General features: G+C 43.2%; 2 protein-coding genes across 2 annotated transcripts in view; both read right to left on the bottom strand.

Annotated features, from left to right (window-relative positions):
- Nucleotides 1–4,680: 4,680 nt before the first annotated feature.
- Nucleotides 4,681–9,617, bottom strand: pam16 (presequence translocase associated motor 16). The gene is made up of 5 exons (XM_084329482.1): nucleotides 9,497–9,617; nucleotides 7,133–7,217; nucleotides 5,494–5,630; nucleotides 5,041–5,106; nucleotides 4,681–4,843 (listed from the first exon to the last, which is right to left on the bottom strand). The coding sequence occupies exons 1-5, from the start codon at nucleotides 9,497–9,499 to the stop codon at nucleotides 4,748–4,750; spliced, it is 387 nt and encodes a 128-aa protein (XP_084185608.1). The 5' UTR covers nucleotides 9,500–9,617; the 3' UTR covers nucleotides 4,681–4,747.
- A 539-nt stretch (nucleotides 9,618–10,156) lies between these two features.
- The window catches only part of coro7 (coronin 7), a 301,330-nt gene continuing 286,336 nt past the window's right edge, over nucleotides 10,157–25,150 (bottom strand). Inside the window, 15 exon segments of the mRNA XM_084329480.1 lie at nucleotides 10,157–11,896; nucleotides 12,228–12,314; nucleotides 13,364–13,455; nucleotides 14,744–14,879; nucleotides 15,101–15,217; nucleotides 15,442–15,531; nucleotides 15,626–15,767; nucleotides 16,141–16,226; nucleotides 16,318–16,422; nucleotides 19,404–19,546; nucleotides 21,891–21,977; nucleotides 22,107–22,215; nucleotides 22,644–22,819; nucleotides 23,307–23,466; nucleotides 24,708–24,815. Coding sequence (XP_084185606.1) covers nucleotides 11,888–11,896; nucleotides 12,228–12,314; nucleotides 13,364–13,455; nucleotides 14,744–14,879; nucleotides 15,101–15,217; nucleotides 15,442–15,531; nucleotides 15,626–15,767; nucleotides 16,141–16,226; nucleotides 16,318–16,422; nucleotides 19,404–19,546; nucleotides 21,891–21,977; nucleotides 22,107–22,215; nucleotides 22,644–22,819; nucleotides 23,307–23,466; nucleotides 24,708–24,815 — 1,647 coding nt within the window. The 3' untranslated portion in view covers nucleotides 10,157–11,887.

The following is a 25,150-nucleotide window of genomic DNA, read 5'->3' as shown; positions in this document are numbered from 1 at the left end:
CCATGAAACAGAACGACGCACTCACAGCCAGGCTACCAGCGCACACATTATGCAAATCCTCCACAGCCGCTTCTTAAGGCTATGAACTATTTCTCACACAACATTGTGATGAATGTGACACAAAACTGTCCATACCAAAACAAGTGAAAGTCAAGATTGGCTAGGATTTGGCTTTATGGTGGATAGGCTGTGTCCCCCACTTCAGACAGTAGGGCGGCGCTATCCACATTATAAATCCCCCTCTTGAGACAGTTCAACAAAACACAGCACTTGATAGTGTAAACAGGCTATTGTGTTGAAACCTCACAACTGCTGCTAACCTCACGGCTCCTCTGGTGAAAGGCAAACTAGGAGAGAGCACTTTTGACAATCTGTCCCCATTTCGGGGAGGGTGACATATTATGGACCAGCCTGGTCAATTAGAATGTGCGCAGGGCGCGCAAACTAGGGGCTTAATGTAAGGACACAGAGCAATCTGAGGTCTTAGTGCAGACAAGCGGTGTTACATCACCTGGCAATGACCAATTATTATTTAATTTCTTTTTAACCGTCTGCGATGCAGGTGTGTCTGGCGCCCCCTTCTGGAAGTATGATACACCATGTCCCTCTTTCCATAATACAAAACCAGTTCTATATTTCTCCTCAAACAGTCCAACTCTCTTCCCATAATTCAACCGACACACAGCCAGTTTGTGTATGAAAAGGGCCAGTGTTGTGATAAACAGTAGTGTCTTGTATTTGAGGTGACCGGCCGCACACAAACCAGCTGTGAATAACAGGTGGTTGCCCAGTCGAAGCCTGACTTGGCCTCATTGGTGCTCATTTTGTCCCGAGTTCGACGGTCCTAAATTATGCCAAAAATAGCAGACCTTGAGAGGTTAAAAAGTGGGACGTGTGTATCATGCAGTACAGGGGTGGTGGTGTGTGCATCATGCAGTGAAGGGGTGGTGGTGGTGGTGTGTGTATCATGCAGTACAGGGGTGGTGGTGTGTGCATCATGCAGTGAAGGGGTGGTGGTGTGGTGTGTGTATCATGCAGTACAGGGGTGGTGGTGTGTGTGTGTATCATGCAGTACAGGGGTGGTGGTGTGTGTGTGTATCATGCAGTACAGGGGTGGTGGGGGGGATGCACTCAATGCCACATACAGCTGGACTGACTGGGAAGACACACCATCACAGACGGCCTTGCTTCATCCTGTCCAAACAAAAACGGACTCATTCTACTTATCCTCACGGTTCAATTAAGCAGTCAACATGCACTTACCAGACGTTCTTTTACTTTTTTTTTTTTTTTTTTTAATATGTTTTTTGTGAAATGTTACTGCCAAGTCATAAGGTTCTTTATTGTTAGAAGCAGTTTTTTGCTCTTATTTCATTTTCGCTCAGGCTTGCAAGGTTCAGCTTTGCTACTGTGGGGTCTTTCCAAGCTTGATGTCACAGAGTGATGATGTATGTAGAATGTTGACTGCACCATGTTGTGTGTGTGTGCAGGGGGTATCCACGAGGGGAGAGGTGTGTGGGATAGAGAGGAGCATCTTAACACGAGGAACATTCCCTCAAGAGACTGACCACGCCCCACCCTCCCACACACACATCATCTCTTAAGGGTCTTACTTTATCCACGTCGGTATCTCCATTCTTGAGAATAATCACAGTTATTGCTGTTTTTTTTTGTCATTATTTTGCTGTTGTTCAGACGAGACATTTTTCTGATGTTGAAGTTGCTTTGATTCCTTGTGGCTGCTCTGTACTCAGCTTTCTCCTGGCCCTCCGCCCGGGTCTCAGAGAGGTTGGAGAGGGGGGACGAGTGGTCCTCCAGAGAGGAACAGGGGGGTTAGCCAGTGGACCACAATAACATGACATTCCTCAATGACAATCACACAGCTGTACTGAGGAGCACATGTACATTTAGATTACTATGATGTCTCTTTGTTGCGTCCATAACGGGAGGGTGTACCTCAAACACAGTGCTCTATAAGGTATCTGGACACATTAATCAGTGTCCAAATACAATACTATCTTAGGAATTGCAAACGACACAGATTGATTGATCTGCTCTCTGCGTTACACTTTCAAAGTACAGTCTCATGCGGCGAAAGCCGTCGAGAGATGACAACCATTTGCAGCAGTTCTAAGATGGCGGGCAGCCTAGGGAGAGAGAGAGAGGCGACAAGGAAAGGCCTGATTGAGTGAATAAATGAATGAACAGGGGGATAGGGAGAGATGAAGGGAGAGGCAGTGTGCCAGCAGGATAGAGAGGTGGAGGGCTGGGCTGTTGGAGTACCCATCCATCTGGCCAACCACCCAGCAAGCGGCATCTCGTCTCTGAAGTCACTGGCTGCTGCGTGCCCAATGTGGCAGTGGCTCACATACAAGCCAGCAGCGAAACTAGGCCACTGAACTCTGTCTGCCCTCTGGGTGTTTTTTTATAGAATAAACCCAAAAAGCTTGACTCCCTCGCTCCACACAGCCTTTTACCAGAGATGTAAAAGAAAAAAAGAAATTAAAACAAGACAAACACATTAAACCACATACACTGTGAACAAAAACAAATATAACCCCCTGTCTAAATTAAGGATTTTTAAGGAGCTGGGTCATTCATCTATTTTTAGTGCTGCTTATAGTTTTTAATATGCTCCCTCTGTACAGCACTTTGTGCCCCTGTGGCTGTTAAAGCGCTTTATAAATAAAGTTGGATTGGATTGGATAATGATTTACACAGACCGACTCTCTCTCCCTGGGGAGGGTCTGTAGTAGAGATGCGCACCATACTTATCTATCTCAGTGATTCTTAATCACTCCTATTACAAACACATGTGTGATCTTGGCTGGTTATTATCTGGCCTCTCCCTTCAGGCTGGCCGTAGAGAAGAATCCCTGGTTGTGAGTGGACCATCCTTGCCTGTGATGTCACCAGGAACAGGTGTTAAGTAGGCTAGACTAGGTCTCCCTGGCAACAGTGAAGCCCATAGACACGTCTCTCCTCCACAACCCCGTCCTCCTCCTCCTCTTCTCTGCTCTACTCTCTCTCTCTGCACATTGCAGCCAGCGACAGAGGCTGTGTGGGCCGGAGAAAAGCTGACAAATGACATGGATCCCTCCAGGGTCCACATCTTTCAATAATAAAATAAGCTGTTTGATTCATTAACCCTTTGGGCGCAAACCTGTAATAAACTGCACTTTTGTTCCCCTTTAAGGAGTGTATGTGCCGGGGGTGCCAACCATCTATCATATTCATTCCCGTTATGGAAGATTATTGTTTTGAAGACCAAGAGCCTTTGTAAGAATCTACACCGTTTCTAATCCTTGATAAGTGAGAAATGTCTGAATTTTGAAAACCTTATTCCTTAAACGGTACTTATTTATGGAGCTTTCACAGCAGTACTAACACTCACTGTTAATTTCTGTGCCAAGTGAAAATAAGAATCTCTTGTGTGAGTGCTACTACACATCCAAATCTAGGGTGCACACACAAAAAAGAAAAATTGTTAGCTAGCTAAGTTCAGTGTCATTTACAAGGGATGCCATTGACTGAAGTGCCACAGTGATGCACAAAGGGTTAATGTTAAGACTAAGGCCACGAGAGGCCTGTTCCAAGTTCTGTTTTTGCACATTTGTGAGATATTCTAATGTCAGTATTTTAATTTTTCCAAGTGCCTTTTATTATAGGTTAAATATAGAAGCTATACAGTATATGAAAAAAAAAAGGATTATATGAATATATATTTTTTCCTGGCATCATGTTCTGTGGTTGAACATGTAAAAGTCTCCAATTGGTACAACATAGCAGCGTTCCTGTTTTAGAGGATTTTATTACCATATTGATAATGTCAATGGGAAAAAAAGAAAAAATGTTTAATAAAGTTGCATTTGATACAACTTGTGCATTCATTTTGTGTTCCAACATTAAACATACTGGCCACGTGCACGGCTGAGACGTCCACAAGGTGAACATTTACAATGCGGATTCTCAGGACTCAAGAAAAACACCTAGCAGAATAATGCTGTAATAATACTGTATACAGTGAACAATCATGATTAACCTTAAGATGAGTTCATAGGCTGCAGTTTCACTTAATACTCTTATTGCATTTAGGTTTAAAACGACATAAGGCCACATTGTAAATGGACTGCATTTATATAGCGCTTTTATCCAAAGCGCTTTACAACTCATGCCTCACATTCACGCAGACGTTCACGCACACCGAAGGCAACCATGCAAGGTGCCAACCGGCTCATCGGGAGCAGTTAGGGGGTAAGTGTCTTGCTCAAGGACACTTCGACTGGGACCTTCCGACTACCAGAAGACCGCCGCTCTACCTCCTGAGCCACTGTCGCCCCTGTATCCTCTACAAAGCGATGATATAGTAAGAAGAAGAATCCATTTGGATCCTCACAATAAGGATAACTAGACTATTTAACACATAGCCTCACACCCATAAATAAACAACATAACACAATCAGTACACTAATTTGGGGACATCAAGTACTGATATTCTGTATGGATTCAAATCCCAGTTTGTTCGCAGTGCCGTTTCCTGAATTGATACCATCCTCCCTCGAGTCCAACGAGTATCAAAAGAGGGTGGACTACTACGTAGTCTTCTTGAAACACAACAGCAATATCAAGCACCCTTACAAACGCTGAAGAGCTCATTTAAATATGACCAGGAATAGAGAAAAGGATACAGCTTTTATTAGGGTTATAATTTACAGAGGATTGGGGGGGCACACATAATTATCATATTTCATGTTTCTGTATTCTGCCGTTTCTGCTGCGATTGCCGGGAGTCCTGGGCCTGAATGTCAAGTTCTTCGTCTAGACGCTCCTTAGCCCGTACCACCTGGACACACACACAACATATAAAGTTTATTAATGAAATTAATACAAAATTAATTGAGTTGATGAATTTATGAGATATTCAAATATATAATTGTTGTCGATGATAAATTTGTAATTGCAGTTTCTTATTTGTCAAGTTGTGTGTGATGTCACACAACTGAGCGCTTCTTTAATCATCAGGTGGAATGAGGTGGGCACCTTTGACTGTACATAAAACGAGCCCCCTGCTGTTTTGTCGTTGGCTTTGAAGAGGTGTTCATAGTTCTGTAGACAGAAATACCAGTTATTGATGGTTGAGAATCAACATAGGACTTTCACGTAAAATGACACAGTTGGATATACATTTGGTGAGTTACATCTGATAGGGGACACAATTGTTTAAAATCTGTGACTAATTTGTCACAATTTTATGGCCATATCATGAACCATGATAATGGTTGAGTTTCAAACAAAACACACACCTACATGTAGGGGCTAAAATACAATTAAAAGTTTCCAGGACAACATAAGATTATTTCCATGATATTTGGTCATTTTAGCACATTTTCCAGGTTTTCCATGACTGGAAATCTAGTCTCTGAATGTCCAGGTTTTCCAGGAGGCGTGGGAACCTTGCTAGTGCCCTTGTGGTAATGTAAAGCATGTTGGTACCGTCTGGATCTCCTCAGGGGTGAGTGTGGTGATATTGAGGATCTGCTGGGCTTCTTGTAAGCTCATCCCAGAGATGCTGGAGGCGGCAGCAGACTGCTGACCTGACCGGCCCCGGGCCTGCGCTGCTGCCTGGCTGGCTGTGGGGGAGCAGAGGACACAGGCATGGTCAACTCTCCATTATATCATCATATGCTGGGAGATCAAGATCACTCTTCAGCATAATATTGTATTCATTTGCAGAAGGACAAAAATGTGAGAAACACAATTTTAAAGATTTGTCCATTAAATATACAATTAAATTAGTTGACAGCTTTCTATGGCTATTAGCCTAGTTGGCTAAGACTTTTAGTGGAGGACAGCCCTACTAGCTAGTCATACTACAGTATGTACAGCCCTGCTAGCTAGTCATACTACAGTATGTAGTACAGCCCTACTAGCTAGTCATACTACAGTATGTACAGCCCTACTAGCTAGTCATACTACAGTATGTACAGCCCTACTAGCTAGTCATACTACAGTATGTAGTACAGCCCTACTAGCTAGTCATACTACAGTATGTACAGCCCTACTAGCTAGTCATACTACAGTATGTACAGCCCTGCTAGCTAGTCATACTACAGTATGTACAGCCCTGCTAGCTAGTCATACTACAGTATGTACAGCCCTGCTAGCTAGTCATACTACAGTATGTACAGCCCTGCTAGCTAGTCATACTACAGTATGTACAGCCCTACTAGCTAGTCATACTACAGTATGTACAGCCCTGCTAGCTAGTCATACTACAGTATGTACAGCCCTGCTAGCTAGTCATACTACAGTATGTACAGCCCTGCTAGCTAGTCATACTACAGTATGTACAGCCCTGCTAGCTAGTCATACTACAGTATGTACAGCCCTACTAGCTAGTCATACTACAGTATGTACAGCCCTACTAGCTAGTCATACTACAGTATGTACAGCCCTGCTAGCTAGTCATACTACAGTATGTACAGCCCTGCTAGCTAGTCATACTACAGTATGTACAGCCCTGCTAGCTAGTCATACTACAGTATGTACAGCCCTACTAGCTAGTCATACTACAGTATGTACAGCCCTGCTAGCTAGTCATACTACAGTATGTACAGCCCTACTAGCTAGTCATACTACAGTATGTACAGCCCTACTAGCTAGTCATACTACAGTATGTACAGCCCTGCTAGCTAGTCATACTACAGTATGTACAGCCCTGCTAGCTAGTCATACTACAGTATGTACAGCCCTACTAGCTAGTCATACTACAGTATGTACAGCCCTACTAGCTAGTCATACTACAGTATGTACAGCCCTGCTAGCTAGTCATACTACAGTATGTACAGCCCTGCTAGCTAGTCATACTACAGTATGTACAGCCCTACTAGCTAGTCATACTACAGTACAGTATGTTAGTGGAGGACAGCCCTACTAGCTAGTCATACTACAGTATGTTCTAGAACATGTTTGAATAGAATAGAATAGAAATAATTTTATTATCCCGTGGGAAATTAGACACTGCAAATCGCTCAACATTTAAACATTTAGACAGGACAGGTCACAAATTAGAAAATGTCGACCCAAAGTAGATGTTAGAGAGTCGCCTCTGGACTGCAGTTCAGACCATTACCAGCATATTCTTGTCGTAAAGCTCGTGCAAACGCCCGTCCCACCACCTGTGCCCCCATGACCAGGATCTGGGCCAGGTATCTCGCCTGTATAAGAAAACACATGATTCATCAATCTTTGTAAATCTTTTTGTAAAATGCAAATGAGGCAGTAAACGATATAGCACTTTGACAACCTAGGATGGCTTAGAGTAGACGACAGAGCAGCAACTTGCAATGGGCCTGGTCTACAAGATACACTACACCACCAAGGTACCCATGTACATGTCAAAATACTTCCTAAAGGTCAGTGAATACCACGACCACAACACCAGAGGGAGTTCCACAAATCATGTTCAACCCAGATTCGGCTCAAACAAGGGACTAAACACGTTTCTTTAGTCTCTTCACTCTCAAAGAACACCTACGGGAGACTGCAATTCGAAACTGGCCCCTGCAAATGTCCTAACCCAACCCCCTCCAATGTACAGTAAATGACCATGTATGGTTCTGTCAATATTCCAATGTACAGTGTACAGTGTGTGTCCCCCACCCCACCACCTCCAATGTACAGCCCCCCCCACCCAACCCCACCTCCTCCAATGTACAGTTTCTACGTCAAATGTATATACTCTCTTTTCTGGACTCTTTTTGTATCACAAACAGTACTGTATTTGCAAATCTGGTATGTCATAAATGTATAGATGTAGCAGTACTGTCTATCTGTAATGTATGTCGTGTATGTCATATATGTTATGATGAATTGAAAATGGGGGACCCTGATGTAAACGAGACGAAAGTCTTTCTCTGGTCTGCATCCCCTTAACAATTGTATTGAGCTGTACTGTACTGTACCCATTCTGCAATCTGTTAATAAAGTTTTCAATCAATCAATCAATCAGCAGATAAGCTGGTGGCTCTGTGAGTAATGTGTCCACAACCTGGACAACAACATTACAGTTTGAATAACCAAGACGTGATTATTAAAAGGCACAATTGCACCAAAGTGTTATTCCTATGGTATGGTCTTGGACAGTCTAGATGTGTGAATATGAATAGTCTTCCCAAAGCTACAAACAACACAGCTAAGAGTTCGGTATTATATGACACCACCAACAACAACATGTTCAGAACTCTGCTGCACTGAAATAACTATCTGATGACGGTGCATGGACCAACTTTGCTGGCCCAGCTGCGTCTATGCCAAATACAACGCTGTTCGGTTTCCGGGTTCCTCTGATTGTATTTGGCATAGACGCGGCCCAGCTAGCTACCCAAGGCAATAACTAACTATGGATATGTGTCAGTTCTGGTTAGAACTAGAGGTAACGTTTAGCACAACTGGGAAATAAACATAATTTGGGTGTAAAAGCTCCAACACCATCGTATACAAAGTAAAGCACACACTCCCACCCACCCACCCCCTCCTAATGTACAGTCCCCTCCCCATCATATGTATATACTCTGTCAGGATCTAGGGGTAACAGTACTGTATATTTGAATACCGTTTATGTCACAAATGTATCAGTACTAAATACCTATATGTCCCTATGCCATAAATGTCATGTATGTTGTGTATGTCATAAATGTCTATATGAATTGAAAATGGAAACAAGACAAACGTCTTTCTCAGGTCTGCATCCCCTTAACAATTGTATGTATTGAGCCGTACTGTATTGTACCCAATCTGCAATCTGTTAAATAAAGTTTTCATTCATTCATTCATGGAACAGTACCGCTGTGTGTTAAATATTAGATCTTGATTTTGGTTCTCTAGGTTGTATAGATTAGTTGCTGACTTTTCAGCCTGATAACCAGGAGAGAGAGAGAGAGAGAGAGGAGACACTACACTCTACAGTCCGTGATAACCAGGAGTGAGAGAGAGAGGAGACACTACAGGAGCAAACACTGAACAATCGGCTCCATCTGAGCTAGTTGGCGAAGATGCGCATGTGAATGAATGAAAACTTTATTTAACAGATTGCAGAATGGGTACAATACAGTACGGCTCAATACACACAATTGTTAAGGGGACCAGACTCACGTTTGTCTTGTTTACATCAGGGTCCCCCATTTTCAATTCATAGTACATTAACTCTGTCTAAAATGGCACAGCATTTCATGTATCGAAATGTCACAGAAGAATCAAACGACCCGTGTCTGACTCATGTTCTTGTGTTTGACGTACATGGAGACATGGATATTAAACAGACCAGGGGGTCTGGCACGTAGAGCATCTAGACTCACATAGCCGACACCAAGACAGCTCAACTATGTGTCTCTTTAGCCTAATAGCCAACAGTTAACTGGCACAACAATCCAGCAAATCCGTCAAATAGCCCGACACAATGTTATCACAATCATGAATGTTATAAAGACAGTCTTACCATTTAAAAAGAATAATTCACAGCAAGGTTGAGTGTGGAGTACAGGTTTTCTTTTTCACATGTACTCCATTCAAGGTCACAGCGGGGTCAAAGTGCATGGTTCATGCTCCGCGCAAAGATGCGTTCCCATATATATCTATCCAAAGGTAGCCGCATTTCTGGTCATGTGACATGTGCGCCCAATAGCGTGACGAGCTGTGTCTTTGCCCATTTCCACGTCAAACAGCCTGCAAACTACCTGGCGTTCTATCGCCATGCTCTAAGACAAACTCTAACCTTAACCAACTTCGAAAGAGTGCCTAAGCTTAACCGTCGAAAGAACTTGCCTAACCTTAACCAACTTCGAAGATTGCCTAAGCTTAACCAGTGTAGAAACTGGCATCGGCCAATCAGAGAGCGTCTGCCAGAAATGCGGCTACCTTTGGTAATCACGCCGCAAAGATGTAGTCGAATCCAAGACTATGTACGTTTGCATTTCTCGTTGCAAGTACTGACATCTAGTGGCAAGGGGTTCAAACAGCAAGCATCTTTTCTAGCCGTACAATACAAACTCAAGTCAGTGCACTATAAAAATCCCTAGATGTAACGTTATTCTTTTGATTTATCTTTGTCCTATTGATTCACCCCAAAATGAAATAATTACACAACCAGACATTATACAAGGTTCAAAAGGTGTTTATTGCAAGGCAACAATGAAAAATCCCACAAAACCGTTAAGAGAGAGAGAAAACAGTGCTTCACTCAATGTATAAAAAGAAGGGTTTTTTTTACACAATGGAAGGCAAGTTAATATCCCAGAAACAACAACATTTGACATTTGAGAAATTGCAGGCACCGATACATCACATACAGACATTAACAACAACTATAGTCCATGTATGTGTTCACTTCAAGTAGGCCTACTACACAATGTGCACCACCATGCATGATTCAATTGGTTGGTTCATTCATTCCAGTCCATCAGTGTGTGTGTAAACAACGTGATTGGATCAAGCCTGGATTATTGACAATATTGCATTGTGCTGTAGCCCTGATTGGAAATATGATTGCTGTTATAATAACATTGTAAAATATTAATACTGTATTGTGAATAACAAACATCATGAATACTTACTAATGATAAACATCAAATAAAATATTTAGTTCTATTAGTGAGGAATGCCCCAAACAACAATATAGAATAACAGTCCAGTTGTGCAGTACACATAGGGAAAAAGAGCCATATAGATAAGCCCCCCTCATATCATAACCCTAGAATATATGTAGACCCCTTCTAAAACCCTATTAAGGTGATGGTTTGGCTTTTAAATGCACAACAACCGATGGCAGAGAACAATCCATGTTTATCAAACCCCGTAAGACCATCCCCAATGGCAAAAAAGAAACTCTCCCCCAAATTGATCCGGTACAACAACTAACATTTAAACTGTGCTAAAATGTCATTTTACGTTATGACCAGAGTGAGAAGAATCTACCAAAACTACCTTGTTATCGCTCCAGTTCCAGTTTATGATTACACCTGAATGTTGTAAAACCCTGTTGTATCCTGTGTGTGTGTGTGTGTGTGTGTGTGTGTGTGTGTGTGTGTGTGTGTGTGTGTGCGGTTTCTGCTGCTGTAAGCATGTGAGCTGGAACACCTGACGGATTCATCATCCCTAAGGAGCAGGCGGTATAGTAGAAGCTATGATATCCACTTGAAGAGTGTGTGTATGTGTGTGTGTGTGTGTGTGTGTGTGTGTGTGTGTGTGTGTGTGTGTGTGTGTGTGTGCATGCGCATGTGCATGTTGTATCTCTAAACATGCAAAGGCTGGAGGAGGTGGTGACCAATCCTGGAAGAGCAGGGATCCTGATATTCCAGATGCATGCTGTTCGGTTGTTCCGACAAGATCACAAACAGTTGATCATCAAAGACACACATTGTGGTGAGGTGTGCTTATTATAACTGGCTCTTTACAAAAGCAAGCGGCGGTCCGACGATCGCACATACTGCAGAGGCAACATGCACACGCATAGAAAGTAACCGACCAGGAAAGAACCCGGAAAGTCAGATATAGGTTTGAAAATATACCAGATAAGTTACATCCATGAAGGGAATTTTGGATTCATGTTGGGAGTGTCGGATACACAGCGGGAGCATTTAGAGGCATGCCAGGAACGTTGGTAGGCATGCTGGGAATGTGATCTATGTACAGTGTGTGGAAGCTCCAGATCCTATGGTCTACTATGTCTACATGTTAGATGGGAGGTATACGGCGGCAGGCTAACATGGTAGCTAACAAAGCGTACGGGATGACTTTGTGGCACCCAGGAATGCAGGAATGGCAACTTAAGACTCCAGTAGACTGCTCTGCTGGCACCCTGGCTGGACCGAGCGCGAGGGAACGCCACCCGCTAGTCATCCTGGAAGACACAACAGCAACAAACATTAGCTTGAGAGTGTTTGGACTTCCGTGATGTCTGGAATGGAGTCAATATGTCATGCTGCAGGTGTCACAGGAAAACTCTGTGACTCCTGTTTTAGTGTTTGTTTGTTTTTCATTATTGATCATTTACATTTTTGCCTAAATTAATTGAATTACCCTATAAACTCAACAGAATTGGAATGATTAAAAAATGTATAATAAATGTTTGTCAGTCATAATATGAGGCGTTCCTGAAGACCTGACTTTATGGGAAATAGGTTTTTATGTAAAAATACAACAATGTTTAAGTATTTATGATATTCACTTACCCATTCATCCTCGTCCACCCCCTGGAAGGAGTCTTGAGGCAGTGGGTCGTCTATGTTCCCCAGCTTGGCTACCATGGCACTCAGCAGCTACACACAAACACAATGTAAATAAACACTAATCCAGGTGAAATAAAGTGTAATAATAAATAATAAATAATAAAGTGATGGCTGGGCGATACAGAAAGAAAATAAAATATTTCTAGACAGAATTCTCACGGGACAGGAGTACATTTCACTATGAATCCCATGATCGGGGTGGGACAGGAAAAACATCCACGGGGTGGGCAGGATCGGGAAGAAATAATAATAATATAATAAATGAATCTTTCCATATATATACATATTCCTATGAATATGCAATGTTTTCTTGAGTCTGAACGAAATGTTGGCCATTCTCTTTTGTTTCCCAATAAAAATAGTTGCATTGTGTAATAAGTATCCCAACCCCTTAAAAGAAAAACAGGGACAGGATGGGACAGGAGTACATTTAGTAACTTTGGCCAGGATAACTTTTTCTGAACATTAAGAGTTGAAAATATACTCATGTGTCAGGCTCTGATTCAGAACAGCTTCCATATCAATACAAATGAGTATATCTGCTTAGATGATCCAAATGATGTGCATTATCATTTTGGAGTGCATTGTGATGTGAAGTGTGACATTCTCAAATATTTTGGAAATAATATTCTGTAAGAAATGACGACTTACATCATTAGTTTGAACCAAATTTGTGTATCGCAATTCACAATATATAAAAAAATTAAAAAACATTATAATACGATCATGATAAGACGATAATATGGTTCATTTTGATATACTGCCCCATGAGAAAGTACAGCATTATAATAAAGACCAGTGGTTTTCAAGCTTATATTTTTTTCAAGGGATCCACATTTCCAGAATAAATATTCCCACTATGACCGGACGGTTTTGGCAGAATATTGTCTAACAGCACAAAATGTATCCAGCCTTTAGATCTTCAAACTAATGTCTATTTCTTCCAGTAGACTAGAGGGAGCTCTTCTGTACCTCCACTAGAGGGAGCTCTTCTGTACTTCCACAGAATCATTTGGGGACCTATTTTAAATCTTCCCATGACCCACACATTGAAAACCACTGACACAGAGCACACTAACCTCATCTTTCTTCTGCTCATCTGTCTTTTCCTCCAGGTAGACTGAGGAGGGCAGGTACTTCCTCACCGGAGCCTCCTTAGGGGCCTCACTCACTGGGAACAGAGATACTCCATTACACATTTCTAGAGGATCCACAAAAGTAGTACGCTCTACTATTCAGAGGTACAGTATATATATATAGGTTATGATAGTAAGTCCTGGAATAGAGGTATATATAAATATAGATATAGGGGTGACAGCGAGCGGCTCAGGAGGTAGAGCGGTCATCTGGTAATCAGAAGGTTCCCGGTTCGATTTCCGATGCTCCTGGGCAGCGTGTCGAAGTGTCCTTGAGCAAGATACTTAACCCCTAATTGCTCCCGATGAGCATGGTTGCCTCCGCCGTCGGTGTGTGAATGTGTGAGTGAATGGGTGAATGTGAGGAACAAAATTGTAAAGCACTTTGGATAAAAGAGCTATATAAATGCAGCCATTTACCATTATATAGGTTATGATAGTAAGTCCTGGAATAGAGGTGTATATATATATATATATACTGTAGATATAGGTTATTGTAAAAGCCATTTGTGTCAAGTTTTATTTTGTTGTTTTATAAACCTCCCACCACTAGAGGGAGCAGTGCTCATTGGGCACAATGTGTGTCTTTTGGACACTGTGTTAGTTTGTTTATTGGGACCGTGGCGTTTCCTCGTTAAGGCTTGTTCCGACCACCTCCAGCCAAGTCTAGCAGCGTGGCTGCTTTCAATTAATTTCCGATGCAGAGGAGCGTATGCAGCCACGAGGTACACGCAAGGCACTACAACTACATACTCTCCTCTAAATAGGAAATTAATTGAATGCAGTCGTGCTGTCAGAATTGGCTGGAGGCGGTCGGAACGAGCAGAAAAATGGGGCATACTACAATATATTTGCATTTGTTTGTGCAAGACTCACTCACAGCCATGCTGATTTGGCAAAATGACAGCCAGCCAATTTCGTTTGAGACAACTTAGTCAGGGGAGTGTCATGGTTTCTCCATAGAGCTCCATTATACTTTTAGTCAAGGGAGTGCCATGGTTTCTCCATAGAGCTCCATTATACTTTTAGTCAAGGGAGTGCCATGGTTTCTCCATAGAGCTCCATTATACTTTTAGTCAAGGGAGTGCCATGGTTTCTCCATAGAGCTCCATTGTACTTTTAGTCAGGGGAGTGTCATGGTTTCTCCATAGAGCTCCATTATACTTTTAGTCAAGGGAGTGCCATGGTTTCCGTTTTTAGCGCTGCAGCTCATGCAGTCACGTGATTCAGCGGGTATTACTGATTGGCTTGAACACGATATGTTTATAAACAAGAAACCTGTCAAAATATGTAGGCATGGGATTTGTAGTCCACCACACATACCTGGGGTCATGTCTTTAGGCTTAAGGTTGGTCTTCTTGTGCCGTCCATTGATGCCAGAGAGCCATGCGGCGGCAGACAGGCCGGGCTCCCACCACACCGCTGTGTCTGGGTACACGTCGTCCTGGAAGAAGTCTTTCTGGAAAACCCACAACAGATGGACAGGAAAAGCAGGAATGAGAGATGGAATGAGATGTAGAAAAAGCCAAAGAAGCTGTTTATGATCAAACAAACGTCAATGTGGTACAAATGTCAATGTGGTATAAAAGGTCATATCAAAACAAGACATAATAAATAAAATAAAAATAAAAAGGGGTTGCAGGGCTGTCATGTTTCCACTAGCTGGCGGTGTTGACTCACCCTGACCCGGGGCACTCTGAAGGCCACAGGCTCTATGGTGGTTTTACTGAGCATCAGCCCTCTGACCACCTCCACATCACGCACATCACACTCTGTCTTAGGCAGGAAGGCCAGGCCCTGCACACAGGACACAACATAACAACATGAGTTGTTGGCTTTTACCTACAGACGCCCCACCAATCAAGAGGATCTTTAAATCACATGGATGGGAAGGATGGAAGCCTCATACGATATACTGTATACATTTTGCTTGCTTGCATGAATGGATGAATGAATGATGGAAAAGCATGTGAAACATTTAAAGAGTGGATATGAAATAGGGGCGATGATGAAGACGGTACCTTATGTGGTTCAGATGAGTTGAAGCTACTGCACTCGAGGAAGTACGGCGCTTCAGGGACGATCTCAAAGATGTAGACTCGCGTATCGCCCTGCGGTGACAGAAGACACACGTTACTGGAGAAAAGCCTCGACGCAAGAGATATGGAATCAAAAGCGACGGTGTGTCATTTAGAGTGGCCTGACCTTCCCAGTGAGCAGGACCAGGCTGGTGTCAGGGTCGTAGAAGGGGATGAGGGTGGAGGGCGAGACGTCTCCCGGGGCAGTGGCTATGACCCCGGAGGACAGGGAGTTGGCGGAGTACAGGTAGAGCTCTCTCTCGCTGCGACTGCAGGGGGACATGGAAACGACCTGGGGGGTCAGCATCTATCTGAACTCTGCTGCTGCTGGAGGTGATTATGAAGCAGTAACCTTGAAATCTTAGCCAAAGCGAGGGGTGTCATCATGTCAAACAACGGCCGCTCATACGCATTCTTCTGCTTTGTAAAAGCATCGTTTTGCGCTTTGTGCAGGAAGCGCACATGTACTTACATTAGTGGATTGGTTGACTGGAGCCACTGACCCCGTCCCTGGATATCTATATTTTCACTCTAGTCTTGCAACCTTTCATATTTTTGCATATATATATATGTTTTTACAGAAGGCCTGTATATTATTGAAGGTCTAAGCATTCACTACAGACACAGGAATATCATCTGCACCTGTCGAATCCTGACACCAGGAGGTATTTGCCCTCACACACCCACACCACGCGGGCTCCGCGGTGACCCTCGGGACCAGGGCCTTCCTACAGACCGACAAGAGAGAAATGTTATTTCTCATATTTGGTTTGGTGGCAGTATTCTGTGTCATTCATATACTGTATGTACCGTACATACCTGGACAGGCTCAGGAGACTTGCGAGGGTCGTAGATACGAACTTTCCCATCTTTACACACTGTGGCTAGCAGTTTGCCATCTGGACTCCATGCCACCCCAAACACCTGGACACAAAAGAGGCCAAGGAGTGAGACTAGGAGACATCTATGGGCTTGTAACATGAAACATAAGTAGAGTACATTCACCTTGGAATGGCAACAAATCCTTTTTTCTTTGCCCCTTTCTCCCCAATTTAGTTGTTTCCCCAATTCACGGTCCTGGTTGTTGCGCTACCCTACTGTCGGTCTGGTGTTGGGTGTAGACTACCACATGCCTCCGCCAATACATGTGGAGTCGCCAGCCACTTCTTTTCACCTGACAGGTATGAGGTTCACTGGGAGAGCGCAGAGGTTCACACTATGTCCACCAGATCCCCTCCACACTGACCATTTTACATTTACATTTAGTCATTTAGCTGACACTTTTATCCAAAGCGAGTTGTTCTGTACAACAAGTCAGCAGGAAGGGTACAATTCTTACAACTGAGTAACAATGTTCATCAAACAGTGCTGAAACATGGGTGCTGCAGTGATGAGTGCATAGTAGTAAATATATATCAGTATAGTAGGAAGAGTGCATGATAGTATAAGACAGTACGTTTGTCTTGGTGTTTTATTTATTTATTTTATTTCATTTCATTGAAGAAGTGCGTTTTTAGTCGAAAGATTAGTCGGAATTCGGCTGTCCTATCTGGTGGGAAGTTCGTTCCACCATTGTGGGGCGAGGACCGAGAATAGGCGGCTTCTCTTTGATGACCCTCCCGGAGCTCGGATAGGAGTGGGTCTGAGGCGGCCAGAGGATGTAGAGCGGGGGGGACCAGTAGGAGTCGCTATTGCAATGACCAAGACTAATCCCCCACGGCTTCCCCCCCATGATTACTGCCCAAGCCAGAAGTACCCCTACTGGGAATTGAACCCGGGTTTCTTTGGTGGTAGGTGAGTGCTCTTACCTCTACACTACCCAGATGCCCTGAATGGCAACAAATCAAATCTATAATTTCAGTACATACACAGCAGATGTCAATGCTTCATTCCCTAACATAGACATGCTTTAATAATGAGCCCCATTCTCATTCTCACAAAATATCTACATGTATACCCATATGTGACTCCAATTTGATAGCTTTCCCCCCCATGTTTAGCTTTAAATTAAAAGATTGGATTACACAAAAATCTGATTATCTTGACAGTAAGAAGCAATTCCCGTGTAATAGTGAGACAACAGAAACCTGCAGTACTCCCTGTGTAATAGTGAGAGGACAGAAACCTGCAGTACTTCCTGTGTAATAGTGAGAGGAGAGAAACCTACAGTACTTCCTGTGTAATAGTGAGACAACAGAAACCTGCAGTACTTCCTGTGTAATAGTGAGAGGAGAGAAACCTGCAATACTTCCTGTGTAATAGTGAGAGGACAGAAACCTGCAGTACTTCCTGTGTAATAGTGAGACAACAGAAACCTGCAGTACTTCCTGTGTAATAGTGAGACAACAGAAACCTGCAGTACTTCCTGTGTAATAGAGACAACAGAAACCTGCAGTACTTCCTGTGTAATAGTGAGACAACAGAAACCTGCAGTACTTCCTGTGTAATAGTGAGGACAGAAACCTGCAGTACTTCCTGTGTAATAGTGAGAGGAGAGAAACCTACAGTACTTCCTGTGTAATAGTGAGACAACAGAAACCTGCAGTACTTCCTGTGTAATAGTGAGAGGAGAGAAACCTGCAATACTTCCTGTGTAATAGTGAGAGGACAGAAACCTGCAGTACTTCCTGTGTAATAGTGAGACAACAGAAACCTGCAGTACTTCCTGTGTAATAGTGAGACAACAGAAACCTGCAGTACTTCCTGTGTAATAGAGACAACAGAAACCTGCAGTACTTCCTGTGTAATAGTGAGACAACAGAAACCTGCAGTACTTCCTGTGTAATAGTGAGGACAGAAACCTGCAGTACTTCCTGTGTAATAGTGAGAGGACAGAAACCTGCAGTACTTCCTGTGTAATAGTGAGAGGAGAGAAACCTGCAGTACTTCCTGTGTAATAGTGAGACAACAGAAACCTGCAGTACTTCCTGTGTAATAGTGAGAGGAGAGAAACCTGCAGTACTTCCTGTGTAATAGTGAGACAACAGAAACCTGCAGTACTTCCTGTGTAATAGTGAGAGGACAGAAACCTGCAGTACTTCCTGTGTAATAGTGAGAGGAGAGAAACCTGCAGTACTTCCTGTGTAATAGTGAGAGGACAGAAACCTGCAGTACTTCCTGTGTAATAGTGAGACAACAGAAACCTGCAGTACTTCCTGTGTAATAGTGAGACAACAGAAACCTGCAGTACTTCTTGTGTAATAGTGAGAGGACAGAAACCTGCAGTACTTCCTGTGTAATAGTGAGAGGACAGAAACCTGCAGTACTTCCTGTGTAATAGTGAGACAACAGAAACCTGCAGTACTTCCTGTGTAATAGTGAGACAACAGAAACCTGCAGTACTTCCTGTGTAATATAATAGTGAGACAACAGAAACCTGCAGTACTTCCTGTGTAATATAATAGTGAGACAACAGAAACCTGCAGTACTTCATGTGTAATAGTGAGACAACAGAAACCTGCAGTACTTCCTGTGTAATAGTGAGAGGACAGAAACCTGCAGTACTTCCTGTGTAATAGTGAGACAACAGACACCTGCAGTACTTCCTGTGTAATAGTGAGAGGACAGAAACCTGCAGTACTTCCTGTGTAATAGTGAGACAACAGACACCTGCAGTACTTCCTGTGTAATAGTGAGAGGACAGCAGCCTGCAGTACTTCCTGTGTAATAGTGAGAGGACAGCAGCCTGCAGTACTTCCTGTGTAATAGTGAGAGGACAGCAGCCTGCAGTACTTTCTGTGTAATAGTGAGAGGACAGACACCTGCAGTACTTCCTGTGTAATAGTGAGAGGACAGCAGCCTGCAGTACTTCCTGTGTAATAGTGAGAACAGAAACCTGCAGTACTTCCTGTGTAATAGTGAGAGGGCAGCAACCTGCAGTACTTCCTGTCCTCTGCTCCGCTCACCTGGTCCTGATGTCCCTTGAGGAGGCCGACCTGCTCTCCACTGTCCACGTCCCACAGCCTCACCGTCAGGTCATAGGAAGAAGACACCAGAAGACCACTGGCCTGAGGGTGGAACCTGATGGAGTAGATCTTTTCTGTGTGGCCTGAGAACGGTCAGAACAAAAGTCACACATCTTGGCTCTTGGTCCTCACCACCAACTTCATGATCACCATCATCATCATCATAAACACTGTTGTCATCATCATCATCCTCATTCATCACAATAAACATTGTCATCATCATCCTCATCATCATAATAAACAGTTGTCATCATCATCCTCATCATAATAAACACTGTTATCATCATCATCATCATTCTCATTCATCACAATAAACATTGTCATCATCATCCTCATCATCATAATAAACACTGTTTACATCATCATCATCATAAACACTGTTTTCATTATCATCATCATAAACACAGTTGTCAACATCATTATAATAAACACTTATCATCATCATCATAATAAACACTTGTCATCATCATAATCATAATTATCAACAACATAATTATCATCAAGATAATACACTGTTGTCATCATCATAATAAACAATGGTCCTCATGCTCGAACGGACATACGAGAAATTTACGAAAACATTTCTTCATAACTCCACTTAAAAACTTCTCAGGCCAATATTGGCATGCTCGAACAATTTATTTTCGGGGATTCGTTCATAGCCAAGAACAGGATTTACGAACGCGTAAAAGCATTTGTAGATAGGACAGACTGGTGTACGCCCATATTCTTAACACATTGGGCACCAGACCCGAGATATCCCGGGTTAACTCGCCAGCGGTTGAGCGCCAGACCCGAGATTTCTCGGGTTTTGATCCTTTGATCTTTTTCCTCTGATCCCCGTTCATCTGATCATCATCCGGATCATTCTAGCCGTCCCTGGGTCGTTTGTATAAGTTTGAATTGCAATGCCGATCGACTATCACCAGGTGGCAGTATCATCTGTGTCTGAACTGGAATGGCTTGGTGTTGATACATATACCTTGGTAGGGGCCCCTCCTCCTGCTTGAACAGAGATTCACATTGATCGCCTCGAAATTGACATTGATCGCCGCGTATTTTACCATCGAAACGTGTATAGACATATACACTGGTAATCGCGATGGCGATGCAAGCACTTGGAATTATTCTTTTTGGAATACCTTCTGGCTAAGGTAAGGTACATTCTATGTCTATTTTACCGAACCTGAAACGTGTTTTTCTAACGATCACAGTTCTGTGTTTCACCGGACGTAAAACATGCTCGGCAAACACGATCACAGTTTTGAGTTAAAACGACCCCCCCCCCTTGATGATTTTGTGAAGGTACATATATACATGTTATATACCTTTGATTTGGGAGTATTTGGGGGTTCAGGAAATCAACCAGAACGATTCGGGCTTATTGCACATAGCACGTTTTATCTCGCAATCTATGAAAAAAGACTGGATTATCTTGGAAATGTGCGATGTTTAGCGTGTAATAAACTACAAACTACAGTGTGTAGAAGCAAACAATTTTTTTCATGTTGCACTACAAGTAATGTCTGTCAAATGAGCCACACCATTGTCTCCACAGAACACACACACAGCTTTGCAAACATAGTGAAGCACAGCGGAAGCGACTATCAAGCTGGCCATCTAGCGGTAGAGATAACCACTAAGCGTGGCGCTCAAAGTGTTAAGGGATTCATTTGGGAGAAATCATTGGTGATTGTGTTCACATCGATTCCACAGACATCCTCAGATTTAAATAATTATAATAATTGTCCTCCTTTTATGTAGGCTATATATTTGCCATGTTGTATTAATATTCCATATACCGTCTTGTTCTCTATTGTTATTATTGGTTTTATTTATTTTTTACAATGCTTAGTGTGCACAACTGCACATTGTAAGAGCCAGTGGAGAAACATTCCACTGCTCATCTTACTGTTCCCGAGTTGAACCCACACAAATGACAACAGACACAAAAGATAAGTTTAACGGATTCCATATAAATCTATAGTTTATCTATAGTACACACATACACACACAATATGGCATACATTATCTACTGCTGCTGGAAGATATTACTGATCGTGCACTGAGGAGGGAGCGCCAGTACCGCGACCATGCGGACCTATTAGCAGAGAGCGATGAGTACCAAGACCTGTGCAAGACCCTGGAGCCAGCCTTGAAGCCTTGTAGGAGATTTGGACTATGTTAGAGCATGATGTTGTCATCATCATAATAAACAATGTTGTCATCGTAATCATCATCACCAACATAATTACCATCATGATAATAAACCCTCCTCCCTTCTTCATTATCATCATTGTAATCACTATCATTACCACATTCATAATCATTCAAAACAATGAGTAATGGATGTACAGTATGTGTTCATCTTCACACTGGTAACGGGTGATAATGGCTCCTAACTCATACTGGTGCTCTAGGTCCTACCCTGCAGGATGCACTGTGGCTCCGTGAGGGTCTCCGTCAGCCCCCCCTCTGGCACCAGCCACACCCGGATCTTAGCATCTTCACCAGCTGCCACAGGTAGAGAGGGACACATCAGTTCATAGATACACACAGGCATCCAGTCAGATAGTGAACAGTCAAAAGAACACGTGAGCACGTCATCTCTATACGTAGAACTATACACAATCACTTCCTTACCAGCGGCAAGTCTATGAGTGTTAAACGGGTCCCAGCAGAAGTCGGCCACATTGACAGAGTTCTGGATGGTGGGCAGCACGGTGTCGGGCAGCTTGCCAGGCTGAGACAGCTGAGGGCCGAAGAAAAGAGAACGAGTCACACCAAGGGCCCAAATGTAACACGGGCCAAATAATGCACTGGACATTTGATAAATGAATGGAGGCTGAAAATCGGCATTGGAGGTCAACTGTGTGTGTGTGTGTGTGTGTGTGTGTGTGTGTGTGTGTGTGTGTGTGTGTGTGTGTGTGTGTGTGTGTGTGTGTGTGTGTGTGAGAAGGTGTGTTCATGCCATTCAGCTAAAAGGGGCCGTGGCAATGGGAGTGGCCTAACGCAAAGAGGTTGCGAATGTTGTGAATTTGCACACGTTTATTTTAGTTTATTGAGCCGGCAGGAAGGCTGAGTAGGTGTAGACACAGAAGAGGATGTTCTGGTAGGATTCGATCCAATACACAATTATTCAAACCGAGTCTATCGATCTCTTTTCCTCCGATGTAGTACCTCAAAGACAGCGATCTGGCCACCGGAGATGGCGAGGGGCACGCCCACACGCTGGCGGTTGGCATAGAAGCCGTCACACTCGCCGGGCGTGGTGAGGTTGAGGCCCTTCAGGTTGGTGAAGTGTGTGTCGCGGTGCAGCACAGAACCCTGGATGTGACGGAACTTGGAGCTGGGCCCTGGTGGGAGAGGCAGAGGGAACAAACCAAAAGTATATCTTCTTTACATCCATACAAATGTTATTGAACATATATGTTTATTTATTCATTGAGACAGTAGGAAGGCTGAGGCAGAGACAGATTCCCAGGCCAGCAGGGGTCCACATGGTTCTGGAGGTGGAGGTCTTAGCCACTACACCATCTCTGGGCATGTGTCTCTTATATTTCAAAGATGGTGCATTATCTTTTTGATAAAACACCTCATCATGTATTATTCTTTACGATTAAACTATATGGTCAATGAAGGAACAGAAAAACGATAACATCAAAGAACAGAGACAGCAGAAGGAGAAGAGGTGTTAGGCATGTCTGTATGTCTGTGTGTGTGTGTGTGTGTGTGTGTGTGTGTGTGTGTGTGTGTGTGTTTGTGTGAATATGTGTGCATGAGCATGTGTGCATGAGTATGTGTATGCATGAGTGCATGCATCCATATTGTGTCCATCCATACCCAGCATGCTTTGGATAGCCTTGACACTCTGGCTTGGACTAGGACTGGGGAGGAAGCCGGAGGAGAGGCCGGAGGTGGAGGAGGGGGAGCGGGAGGGGGCGGCGCTGCTGGTGGGCGTGCTCAGGGGGCTGCTGGAGGTAGAGCTGCCTCTCGCCGGCTCCTAACAGAATGGACATCAATACTGTTATCAGTAGGAGAGCAGGGGCTGTATTCTCATCTACGCACACTTTCCCAAGCTTAGGGTCGGCACCCAGGTGTGAGTTTTCCCCCCAAGGGTTTCCTCAGAGTTCTAGAACTCGTTCGAGCTTTCAATGACTGTTACATCATAGTTAGAATGCTCAGTTCTCAAAACTCTAATGACACTGGTTTGATCAAAAAGGGTTAAAAAAAAACACTATATCCTTATTGTTATTGTGAAATGACAAAATTGCTTCTACGGCTTGGCTTTTGGATTTATCCAGTTGAAATACCTTTACCGTTACAACGTAGACGCACAATTTCCCTGCATTTTTTTTATAAGGTGATCACAGGAATTTTTCCGACCTCAATATGGGATCACTTGCACCCTGCATTAACAACTAGGTTCTTATAAAAGTATTCAATCTAGTTTATGACACAAGGGATAATGACATCATACCCTGTACAGTAAAATGACTGTAAATCTGTTGCCATAAAAGGACCTCATTTACGTAGCTCAGTGGTTTTCAACCAGTATACCGTGGCACACCGATATGCTGTAAGGTGAGTCCGGCTTTGCGTTGACATATATACAAATGCAATTAAAATCTAATAAAAATATGTCTATGATCATACTTTTCCTCTTCAAAGTTAATGCAATCTGCTTCTCGGCTTGGCTAGTCTTTTATATTTCTGCCCTTGTATGATCCTGAACTAGAACTTATGAGACATTTATGAGCAAACTATAATTAGATATACCTTGGGATTTAATGTCTGCCACAGTAATAACAATTCTGAGAAGCACTGGCCTCTTTCACATCATTCCAGTACTGGATGAAATCTTATAGTGTTTAATTTTCTCATAGTAAATCGATGGAAGTAATACAGTATCAAATGCTTGAATGCTTTTGAAAAAAATCCAGCTCTTGGTAAGTTGGAAGCCGACGCGATTGGTGTCATTCAGAGTAAAGCTTTTGCACTCAAGAGAGACAGACAGAATAATAGGGTCATCTAAAAAAAATAAAATGACCAAAGTAATTTTCAAAACTAGACTTTAAACAAAAAATCCCAGCTAAACAAATGATTGGCAGAAGTTGGGAGCACTGAAATATTAAGATCTGGGAATAAAATAACTAGTCTGCGATTTACGTGTTTACTACTGAGGTTGTAGTGAGAGCACACAGCACAACAACACCGTCCTCGTGTGGACCACCGGTCACTCACCTCCTGGCTGCTGCCCCCACTGGGCAGCTCCTTCTTAGCAGGCGTCCGCTTGGCCGGCCCCGCCTTGGGTTTGAGGTGTTTGTCTGGGTTGAGGCTGACTTTCTCCACCTCAAGACAAATAGGATTGAATGATTTGGACATAAAATCACTAAGGAGGTGTTGGGGAAAATGTGTATACGAGGGTGGAGGTAGGAAAGGGGTTAGTCTTGACTAGTTTAATATAGGTCAACTAGCAGGGCTCAAAGACACTAGGGCGACAGTCTGGCTGATGTTCTTAAAACAGCCTCAAGATAGCAGATGGACATTTCAGTACATCATATCGTGTGCTCTAATCTTGTGTCTTTTCTCTCTTACACACATACACAGCACACACACAGACACAGCACACACACACAGACACACACAGTCACACAGACACACACACACACACACACAGACACACA

The sequence above is a fragment of the Notolepis coatsorum genome (assembly GCF_963971535.1).
Source record: "Notolepis coatsorum genome assembly, chromosome: 14".
Lineage (NCBI taxonomy): Eukaryota > Metazoa > Chordata > Actinopteri > Aulopiformes > Paralepididae > Notolepis > Notolepis coatsorum.
The sequence above is the reverse complement of the archived record's forward strand: the minus strand, read 5'-3'. Positions and strand labels throughout refer to the sequence as shown.